Here is an 11,463-nt window from a genome sequence, read left to right on the forward strand (position 1 = left end):
AATCAAAACAAGTGACCGACAGAACACGTGGAATTAATTTTTCTCTTTCTAATCCCTTCCCAGCGAACTAGTAATGTTCGATCCACATTTTTCAAGGACTGTTTATATGAAGTATTTGATGATTTGGAGTCAAAGATGGAAGATTCTGGAAAACAGCTTCTTCAGTCAGTTCTTCACTTGATGGAAAATGGAGCCCTGGTATTAACTACAAATTTTGATAATCTCCTGGAACTGTATGCAGCAGATCAGGGAAAACAACTCGAATCCCTTGACCTTACTGATGAGAAAAAGGTAACAAGGAAGGGATTGTTCTCTTCTTCAGGCTAGTGGGTTGTATCTTCATCAGAAAAACTGTTTTCTAGTTGGTATATTATACACTGCTGGTATTTATGTTGAGGTATAAAAGGAAGATTCTTGTCCCTAGTTGGATTTTTATTTTTTCGTTTTGAGATAAAATCAATACAGAGTAAAAAATGCACGGCTCTGAAAAGTATTCAGGTCTATGAGTTTTGACAATTTCACGCAGTTTCAAAGCAAGGTTATAGGAAGTCATTTAAACTGTAAGATCTTTTTAACGTTTGCTAATATCAGATGAGCACAATACTGATTTAGAGTTCTTTCTTAGGATATATTCTTAATGGCTTCTATAAGAAATATATGAAAACTACTTTTTGATGTTGAAGAGCAACTTTCAAGCCAAGTGATAGCTGGGCTGAAGTTGATGTTCAGTGGAAACCTCAGGAGTGTTGTGTTGTGTTTTGTTTTGTTTTGTTTTTAATACAGCCCATGCTGTAGTTGAGCCACTTACCATAATACTGAATTATAGATGATCTATGTCAACTAACAAGATAAGGCTTTTTTATTAGAATGGTCACTTGAATTTGTAATTTGAACTTCCACACCAGTAGGAGATTCTGTAGATGGACTGCCATTACTTAATTGATGAAATACAGTGAAACCATGAAAAGGAAAATATTTCCATTACCATAATCAGAGATGATGAATGAAGAAGGAAGAAAGAAAAAAACAGGTTATAAAATGCTACCAAGTCTCATTTGTCCTGCTTTGTATTTTGCAATTTTCCTTCTCCACTTTGTTTTCCAAGGAACCTGTCTGACTTAGAGCCCAGATAAATAGTTTGGATAGAAAACTGATTCACCCGCTGACATTTATTGTCATGGTACTGTCTCTGCCAGAGCAGCAGCTTCAATGCCATTCTTGTGATTTGGCCGAGCTTGCAGTCAGGTTTTAAAAGTAAATCAAATGTAAAGAAATGGTGCCGTGAAGGCCGATTGGCCCTGACTGGCATGTTTCCCACCTGATACCTGCGTGGTTGGTATGGTCAGCTCCTTCTTCGCCTGTAAGTCTCTCTCTGACCTGCCCTTACGTTTTTTGAAGGGGCCTGTCCTTATTTTTTTACCCATTTCTTTCATGGCACTTTACTGTTTTATCTTGGTTTGTTTTCTCGCTGTATGTCCCATGGAAACAGCACCTCCATTTGCACAGATACCACATCAGCCCTTACCTAGACGTCTAAGATAGTACTTGGCACGTAGCAGGTGCTCAGTAAATATTTTTTGAATTCATAGACGATTGAATGAAATTCAAAAATTAATGGCAAGAAACAGCTTCTCTGATGTTCCTGATATAACCTCCTGGGATTATGACCAGCAACAGAAGCATAAGGGCCTTTTCAAAGTAAGGGGTTTCTTCTCTCAGACTTGGCTCTTTTCTCTTGCATTTTCATCCTGGAAGGTTTGCTTTGTGGTTTTAGTCCACAAGAGGGCAGTATTGAAATTGAGTGCATTAATGCAGTTCACTGGTGGTGAGATTGCAGCCTGGTGTTACTCAACGTTCAGCATCTCTGTGCCTCTTCACTAACCCAAACCTGATTTCTCTAAAATGATATGAGAATGAAATTATGCTTTCTCAAGTCCTTGAGGAAATGGAACAGTGACATCCAGGTGGCTCTCTTTACCCTTATCATCTAAGTGATTGTTTTTCACTGGTAGCCTTTTAGGTAACTGAGGGGACAAAGTTGCTTATCCACTGCACAAAAAAAACACCCCGAAACTTTGGGGCTTCAAACTTTTTATTTGCATCTGATATCGTGAGTGAGCATTTGAGCTGGACTCCGAACCAGGGCAGTTGTGCTGGTTTTGCTGGTTACCCACGTGGCTGCAGTCACGAGGTGGCTTGGCCCAGGCCGGGTTGCTGTCAGATGGCCCTGCTCCCATGTCTGCCGGTGTGGGCATTTGGCTGGGCCACGTATCTCTAGGAGGCTAGCTGAGGCTTCTTATGTGATGGTGCCGGCTTCCAGAAGCTACAAAAGGGACATGAAATTTGTGCCAACATTTTTCAAGCTGCTGCTTGCATCCTGTTTGCTAAGGCCCTGTTGGCTGAAGCAAGCCAGTGGCCAAGCCTGGAGTAAGTGTGAAAAGGGACTGCACAGGGCCTGGATATAGGACACGTGATACCTTGGGGATCTTTGCCGAAACAGTCTTCCCAAACTGTCATGTGTATCACCAGTGGTACGAGCCCTGACACTTGAGTTTTTGATGGTTACGTTCAAAGCGAAATCACCAGGCATGCTTCCATCAGCCCTAACAGCTGTACCTGGAATGAAACTGAAGCCACACTAAGCCTTATGTGCTTGCCCTACGGTATCATGAAGTGTCAGGCCAGCAGCCTAGTCCATCAAAGCAGCCTCGTGCCCATGGGGACCTTTAAGCAAATGCTCAGCCCTGCCAACTTGGTTGAGCTATATTTGTGTTATACAGGTTCTAGAGTGGGCTCAGGAGAAGCGGAAGCTGAGCGTCTTACACATCCACGGGGTCTACACCAATCCTAGTGGTATTGTCCTCCATCCAGCTGGGTACCAGAATGTGCTCAGGAACACTGAAGTTATGGTGAGTGGCGCTGCTCTTGCTGGTCGCAGGAAAGCCTTCCTGGGAAACCTCTGAATACACGCTCGGTCTTTACGGGATAACGTTTCCCCATGAGTTAAAACTGGAAAGTGAAGCTTTCTTTCTGTGCTGCTTAGCTTGTGGTTGTGCGTGTGCTAGTATAGGAAATGCAGAATGTCTCTTCAGGTGTCCAGCCAGAGATTTTTACCTTGTTCTTTTTTTTTTTTTTTTTAAGATATTATTTATTTATTTGACAGACAGAGATCACAAGTAGGCAGAGAGGCAGGCAGAGAGAAAGAGGAGGAAGCAGGCTCCCTGCTGAGCAGAGAGCGCAATGCAGGACTCAATCCCAGGACCCTGAGATTATGACCTGAGCTAAAGGCAGAGACTTAACCCACTGAGCCACCCAGGCGCCCAAAGATTTTATTCATTTATTTATTTGACAGACAGAGATGACAAGTAGGCAGTGAGGCAGGCAGAGAGAGAGAGAGAGGAGGAAATAGGCTCCCTGCTGAGCAGAGAGCCTGATGCGGGACTCGATCCTAGGACCCTGAGATCATGACCTGAGCCAAAGGCAGAGGCTTTAACCCACTGAGCCACCCAGGCACCCCCTTTATTTTGTTCTTGATTGACAGCCAGCAGATGACATTCTGTCACCAGTACCCTCCCTGCCTACAAAGATGACATTATTATCCTTCCTCACCATTTGGTTTATTATAGTATGAAACCACCTCTGTGCCAGTAATAATATATGCACTTTTTTACCAACCAGTCACTCTAGAACATACATTCTGAAAAGACTATGTGTGAATGGTGATAGGCTTATATTGAATTATCACACTTACTGCTCAGTGCAAAGAAATTCTAAGTAGGGTGATAAAACTTTATGGAAAAGGCTTGTGGGTTCTTTGAGATACAAGTCTTAGACTTGTTAACACATACGTGTAAAGCACTGTCTGGCCAGGGTTATGTGGGGAAAATTCACTGCCCGCCCCCCACTCTGAGAACGGTGTATACTAGCTCTTTTCAGGAGTAGGTTGCTTAGAATGATAATGTCTTTTTATATGACGTAGCAAAAGAAAAACCAGGGAAATGTAATACTTTCTAAAGCATAAGGGACTTTTTTTTACCTATACTTTCCCTGACATGTTTTTTTATTGCATCCATCTTTGACACTGAGTGATCCCTAGAGCAGAATCATCTCTGATGTTTGCATATTATACATATGTATATATATACACACATACATATTAATGTTCTTGGTAAGTGTCTTTTTTTTTTTTTTTTTTTTTAGCAAATCTGGTAATGGAATTATCTTCTCTGGTGATCCCGTGGTTCAGTTTATAAAGCAGAAAAAGGAAAATAATGATCTAGAAAATGGAAAGAGGGGGGCACCTGGGTGGCTCAGTGCATTAAGCCTCTCTGCCTATGGCTCAGGTCATGATCTCAGGGTCTGGGGATTGAGCCCTGCATCGGGCTCTCTGCTTAGCATGGAGCCTGCTTCCCTCCCACCCCGGCCTGCTTCTCTGCCTACCTGTGAGCTCTGTCTGTCAAATAAATAAAATCTTAAAAAAAAAAGAAAGAAAAAATGGGAAGAGTAAGATATATTGAAAATTTCTCAGTGCCTTATGGCCTCTGGACATACAGATCTGACAGATAAACTGTATAGCAAGTAGCCCACTGCCTACTCAGTGAAAGCCTGAATAGAGAGCAGTAGAATGTCCAGTAAAGATAAAATTTTAGACCAGTCATCAAGTTATAGGAATAAACAATAAGATCAGACTCCTTTGTGGAATGAATATACCCTCTTTATATTCATCCCACAAAGGAGTCTGATCTTGCAATTTGGCTAATTAGCTATCACAGTCTGTTAAACATTGTAGTTATGATCCTGTTGACCTTTTTGTTTTGGACATGTCTTACATGTGTCTTCACAGTGTCATTAACGTGTTGTTTCTTTTCCCGCAAGAGAGAGATTCAGAAACTGTATGAAAACAAGTCGTTCCTTTTCCTGGGCTGTGGCTGGACTGTGGATGACACCACTTTCCAAGCCCTTTTTCTGGAAGCTGTGAAGCATAAATCTGACTTAGAACATTTCATGCTCGTTCGGAGAGGAGATGTGGATGAGTTCAAGAAGCTTCGAGAAAACATGCTGGACAAAGGAATTAAGGTCATCTCCTATGGAAATGAATATGCTGATCTCCCAGAATATTTCAAGCGACTGACATGTGAGATATCCACAAGGGGTAGATCAGGTAAGATGAATTTTGAGACTGAGAGCAATAGCTCTTTGACCTTTTATGTATCTGCGATGAGTAAAATCATTACCAACGTAAGAAATATAATCCCACCTGTATTAGGAAAGGAGATCATGGTCAGTCTTCAAGTTAGACTAAAATGCCATTGGATAGTAAGAAAGTGGACAAAGGCATATTCCAGCTGTTTATTATAGAAGTAGGAAGAATGAAAAAATACTCAACCTCACTAGTTCTCAGTGAAATATAATTAAAATATAGATTTCAAAACTGAAAAGAATGACAGATTACTCAGTTTTGGCTAAAGCTTTGAGGAAAGAAATATATTCACGTCATGTTGGCGGGGAAGGTATAGTTTGTACAGCTCTTCTGAAGGGGAAGTTTGGAATATGTTCAAAATTTAAAAACCTTTGATCCAGAAATCCCACTTGATACAAATTTATCTTAGAAATTTCTCCTAAGGGGATAATTGGACAATTGCACAATTATACTACACAACTGCATAGAGATAAAGGTATGGAAATATAATCATTTTTTTTATAATGGCAAAAAAAAGTTGGAAGCAACCTAAAATACTCCAGTTAATAGACTTTATTAAATATATCAGCATTTGGGGGCGCCTGGGTGGCTCAGTGGGTTAAAGCCTCTGCTTTCGGCTCAGGTCATGATCCCAGGGACCTGGGATCGAGCCCCACATCGGGCTCTCTGCTCAGCAGGGAGCCTTCTTCCTCCTCTCTCTCTGCCTGCTTCTCTGCCTCCTTGTGATCTCTGTCAAATGAATAAATCTTTAAAAAAAAAAAAACATCAGCATTTGTGTAATTGATGGAACACAGTGAAGCCATAAGAGGGAAAATTTTGTTGCCTGAAAAAACATTAGAGACATAATATATGAGTAAAGAACACCAGGTTGTAAAATGCCACCACGGTCCATCCCATCCCTACAGAATTGTATTCTGTACAATTTACATTGTATTCTGTTTTGTATTCTGTTTTTGTTTCTGTATGCATGGGGAAGTATCTGGAGTGATATTTACTGAATTAACTGTGGTTATCTTTCTGTGGTAGGATGTAAGTTTTGTTTTTATTAGTATTTTTTTTCTGTGTTAGTGTTTCTGGCATTAATTGTGCATTATCTTTACAATCGGAACAAATTTTTAAAAAAATACTATTTGAACACTATTATGGTATTTAAGATAGAGTCTAGGGGTACGCTCATTTGTCATTTCACCTCCAGGTTCTAACAAAGCCAAATGGATATAGAAGTTCAGTTTATTAATGGCCCCAGGCAAGTTTACAATAACCCTAAAAAAGGCCAAACTTTTTGGTATCTGCCAAATTGAAGAATGCTTTTTAAAACTTTGCTGTTGTATGTAGTATATATTCTTGAAAAGTTCTATGTTGATATGTATTTGCATTGTCGATCCGAATGCATCTCAGGGGGCCTAATAAAGTACAGCAGTTTAATATAGAGAGAACTTTTCCTAAACCTAGTATTATTCCTTGATTTCTTTTCTGAATCAGATTTTTTAAGTGGACTTCTACTGTAATGAGAAATTCCAAAGCCATCTGATGGATGGCTATCCATCAGAATGGAACCAGATTTGTAAAAGACATCACCACAAATGAACACTAAAAATTGTGTCAACCCTTCCTCCAGAAGACTTCAGATAACCCCTTTTTTACTGTTCTTAATTCCAGTTAGTTAACATACAGTGTTAAATTAGTTTCAGATGCACAATACAGCAATTCAGCACTTCTGTCCATCACCCAGAGCTCATCACATATGCCCTCCTTAATCCCCATCACCTGTTTCACACATCCCCTCACCCACCTCCCCTCTGGTAACCACCAGTTGGTTCTCTGTGGTTAAGATCTGTTTCTTGATTTGTCTCTTTCCCCGCCTTTGCTCATTTGTTTGGTTTCTTAAATTACACATGAGTGAGATCGTATGGTGTTTGTCCTTCTCTGACTTATCTTGCTTAGCATTTTACTCTCTAGCTCTATCCACGTCATTGCAAATGGCAAGATTTCATTCTTTTTAATTGGCTGCTTCCATATCTTGGCTGTTGTAAATAATGCTGTTCTAAGTATAGGAGTGCACGTGTCCCTTTGAATTCGTGTTCTTGTATTCTTTGGGTAAATACCCAGTAGTCTGATTGCTGGATCATAAGGTAGTTCTGTTTTTAACTTTTTGAGGAACCTCCATACTGTTCTCCAGAGTGGCTGCACCAATTTGCATTCCCAGGAACAGTGCATGAGGGTATCTTTTTCTCCACATCCTCACTGACAGCTGTTGTTTCTTACGTTGTTGATTTTAACTGTTCTGACAGGTGTGAGGTGATATTGTAGTTGTTGATTTGCACTTCCCTGATGGCAAGTGATGAAGAACATCTTTTTGTGTATCTGTTGGCCATCTGTATGTCTTTGGAGAAATATCTGTTAATGTCTTCTGCCCATTTTTTAATTGGACGCTTTATTTTTTGGGTATTGAGTTTGCTAAGTTCTTTATGTATTTTGGATACTACCCCTTTATCGGGTATGTCATTTGCAAATATCTTCTCCCATTCAGTAGGTTACCTTTCAGTTTTGCTGATTGTTTCTTTCACTGTGCAGAAGTCTTTTTTTTTTTTTTTTAAGATTTTATTTATTTGACAGCACAAACAGGAGGAGAGGCAGGTGGAGGGAGAAGCAGAGGGAGATGCTGGCGGAAGGAGAAGCAGACACCCCACTGAGCGGGGAGTGCAATAAGGACCCTTGGACCATGACCTGAGCCAAAGGCAGCTGCTTAACCAACTGAGCCACCCAAGCGTCCCATGCAGAAGCCTTTTATTTTGATGTAGTCCCAGTATCTTATTTTTGCTTTTGTTTTCCTTGCCTCAGGAGAGCTATCTAGAAAAAAGTTGTTACAGCTGATGTTGAAAAGGATACTGCCTATGTTCTTCTCTAGTATTTATATGGTTTTTAGAAAACACTTTTAAAAGACAAACCTTTGGGTTTGTCTCTTTTGTGAAAATAATTTGCTCTTCTTAGGGATGCGTTTTCTGCTGGCCTGCAGTGTTTCAGATTCTTCTGCAGCTGGCCCACACTTAGGACTTTGAGTAGGCTTTTCTATTGTGCATATTCTGTTGTCATTAAACAAGAGGTACCTACCAAGCTCTACATATTTCTTTTGATCTGCATTCTGAGATCTTCTGCCCATGAAAGATGCTAAAATTAAAAACAATAATAAAACCCCCCTGGACAGCTGTTCTTGTTAAACGAAATCTTCTCTCGACAAAAATTATCAGAAGTATTATAGAGGGGCACCTAAGTGTGTCTGCTTTTGGCTCAGGTCATGACCCTAGGGTCCTGGGGTCGAGCCCTGCATCGGGCTTCCTGTTCAGTGGGGAGCCTGCTTCCTCATCTCCCTCTGCCTGCCACTCCCCCTGCTCCTGCTCTCTCTCTCTCTCTCTCTCAAATAAATAGAATCTTTAAAAAAAAAAAAAAAAAAAAGATATTACAGAATGTCACAGATTCTTTTATTAGCTGCCTGGTCTTCCTCCCAAAGTGGTTTTTCCCAGAGTCCTTTATCTTTCAGTTGAATATTCTGAACTTTTAAAAAGGATTTTCAGTATGGCCAGGGGGCTTTAGTAGAGTGGTCAGCTGAGTTTGTGATTTGAAATCTAGCAGAGCAGTTTTAGGTTAAAAACATTTAGCAACAAGTAAAGCTTATCCTCCATCCTTGATTATGATTTGACTCTCTGTGGGTACATACTAGTAAGCAGTAAGAGGTCTTTTGTTGTTGTTTAACACTGAACATTTGCTAGGCTCCTGACATACTTGCTGTGTACTTGCTTTTGCATAGTGAAAGTTGCTTGGATTCAAAAGATTCTGTAGGTTCTAGTATATTTATTTCAGAAAAATCAAGTAATGGGAAAAGGAAAAAATTTTATAATTCATTATTGTAATACAAGCAGTTATTTTTGTATATTTCCAATTAACAATTTTTCCTGTGCGTTTTTTCATAATTGTGAACCAAAGTATACATAGTCATGTTACTGTTTTTATTCAGTGATCCAGTCTCCTATATTTTTCTGTATGGCTGGTTTGATAACCACTAGTGTTAATGACTGTGTTATGATCCAATGTGGATGACGAGGCGCCTGGGTAGCTCAGCAGGTTAAAGCCTCTGCCTTTGGCTCAGGTCATAATCCCAGGGTCCTGGGATCAAGCCCTGCATCCGGCTCTCTGCTCAGCAGGGACCCTGCTTCCTCCTCTCTCTCTGCCTGCCTCTCTGCCTACTTGTGATCTCTGTCTGTCAAATAAGTAGATAAAATCTTAAAAAAAAAAAAAAAAGAGTATTATAGCATTATCACTTTAAAAAAAAAATCCAATGTGGATGTTAGCTTACCCAGTTTTTCCCCTGTTAGGCAATTTCTGATTTTGTTCTAGTTTATTCTATTGTAAGTACTGTTGGCAATGAATTACATCTTCATCCCTACAGTTTTTCCTTTTGCCAGTAATTTCGTTCAGATGGGTTCTCAGTATAATTACTAGGTCAGAGGGCATGAATATTTTAGTGGTTGATAGCTATTGCTAAAGTTCTTTCTAAGAGGGGGAATACCAATACCAGTTTGTATGAGTACTGTGCTTTTATTCATTTATACTCTAATTGCTCATATTTCTGATGACTGTTTTCTTCCACGTGTTTCGTTTTAAACTTTTTCCTATGCTATTTTCTATCCCAGGGCTGTCCAGTAGAATTTTCTGCAGTGATAGAAATATTATCTTCCCTGTCCAGTACCATAACCAAATGCCCATGTGGCTTTTGGACATTGAAATGTGGTTTGCGTGACTGAGGAACAAAGTTTTTAATGTAAAACTATTTAGCCACATGTGGCTAACAACACCATATTGGGCAGCACAGATTGAAACTGATTTTGTGTTGTGAGAGCATCTGCTACTTTTCACTCTTCTCCTTGGTTGAATTTGCTCACTTGCATGCTGCTCCCCGTCTCCATCCCTAGATTTTTACCTAAATTTGGCCTTCTAAATGAGTTAGGAACAGCAGACACACTTTTGCCCATTTAATGCTTTATTTGCAATGTTAGTGCACTCGCAGACCTTACTGCTTCCCTCTTACCTGAAGACTAACCCAGTTCATTCTCCCCACCTCCTTATCCTCTGGTCTGTGATGTCCTCATTACTAAATAATGCCATCCTTCTTTGACCATGTTATTTCATTACCTTTTGGTGGGTTGGTTTTCTTTGTATTAGGAGTTTTGACTTCCCGGTCTAATATCTGATACTGATGTGCATTTTGTTCAGCAGGGATGGTGAGAGAAGGTCAGCTGAATGGCTCCTCGGCGGCACACAGTGAAATAAGAGGTATGCTATTTCCTATTCTGTTTGTCAGCTTTGTGGGCAGAAAATGTTTTTCTAGGATTTGTTTAGTAGCTTGGAGAACAAGGACTTCTACCTGTTAAGGATTCTGTATTTTCCTGTGGAGTCTATCACAAGATTCCTACTATCTGTGTTGTTTTGTCTCCTGAAGGGTTAAGTTGGACTTAGTATCTGCAGCTTTGGACATATACTGTGTTTCATGAGACTTCATTTTATTCTCTTTCTCTCCACAGACTGTAGAACATGAGAGGGGGCTGGAGAGATCATCAGCATTAGACCAAGGTGTCAGGCCCGACTGGAGAGTATTTAACAAGTAAACTTATAAGAACCCAGCACAGCTCCGTGGAAGTACCAAAACCCAGAGGTTGAAGGTTGGGGGTAGAGTTGGGGGTGGGGGTGGGATGCTCCAGCTCAGTCCTTCATGCCCACTGGTTATTGATCTTCTGCGGCCTCTTCAGTTCACGAATCCCCAAGTGACAACGGGGCCCAGTGCAGCCTCCCCCACCCCTGCGCTGGACATGCCTGTGTCCACACAGCAGATCAGTGCGACACCTCCACTGACTGTGGCTCCAGCCCTGCATGAAGGACTTGGGAGCTAGACGCCGTGGGGTCACCGTGGCCCTTGTTGCAGTTTTGTACTCTATACCTGGTTTTTCAATTAAGCTTAATGGCTTTTTTAAAACATGACTTGAAGCTCTAGTTTTCTAGACCTTTTACAGTGTACAGTATTTTACATAACTGAGCTGTATTAAAAGCTTGTTCATTTACTTCCCAGGGCCCTGGCTCTACTTTTAGAGTCCCTTTAGAAAACCTGCAAAGGCACTAAATGAGCCTCCTTTTTGTAACTTAATTTAAGGGTTGTGTTCTTTCACATTGAAGTGGGTGATCTCATTCTCTGGACAACCATTCATTATCAATTC

At 40.6% G+C, this 11,463-nt stretch overlaps 1 protein-coding gene across 9 annotated transcripts in view; it reads left to right on the forward strand.

Annotated features, from left to right (window-relative positions):
- Positions 1-11,421, forward strand: part of FAM118B (family with sequence similarity 118 member B) — a 51,229-nt gene extending 39,808 nt beyond the window's left edge. For 8 of the 9 annotated variants that reach the window (XM_032360558.1, XM_032360555.1, XM_032360559.1 and 5 more), the window contains 5 exons: positions 64-291; positions 2,781-2,909; positions 4,876-5,161; positions 10,469-10,528; positions 10,777-11,421. In XM_032360558.1, coding sequence (XP_032216449.1) covers positions 64-291; positions 2,781-2,909; positions 4,876-5,161; positions 10,469-10,528; positions 10,777-10,790 — 717 coding nt within the window. In that variant the 3' untranslated portion in view covers positions 10,791-11,421. The remainder of the gene's footprint in view (positions 1-63; positions 292-2,780; positions 2,910-4,875; positions 5,162-10,468; positions 10,529-10,776) is intronic. The other variant, XM_032360554.1, reaches the window with a different exon arrangement.
- Positions 11,422-11,463: the final 42 nt, after the last annotated feature.

The sequence above is a fragment of the Mustela erminea genome, chromosome 9 (assembly GCF_009829155.1).
Source record: "Mustela erminea isolate mMusErm1 chromosome 9, mMusErm1.Pri, whole genome shotgun sequence".
Lineage (NCBI taxonomy): Eukaryota > Metazoa > Chordata > Mammalia > Carnivora > Mustelidae > Mustela > Mustela erminea.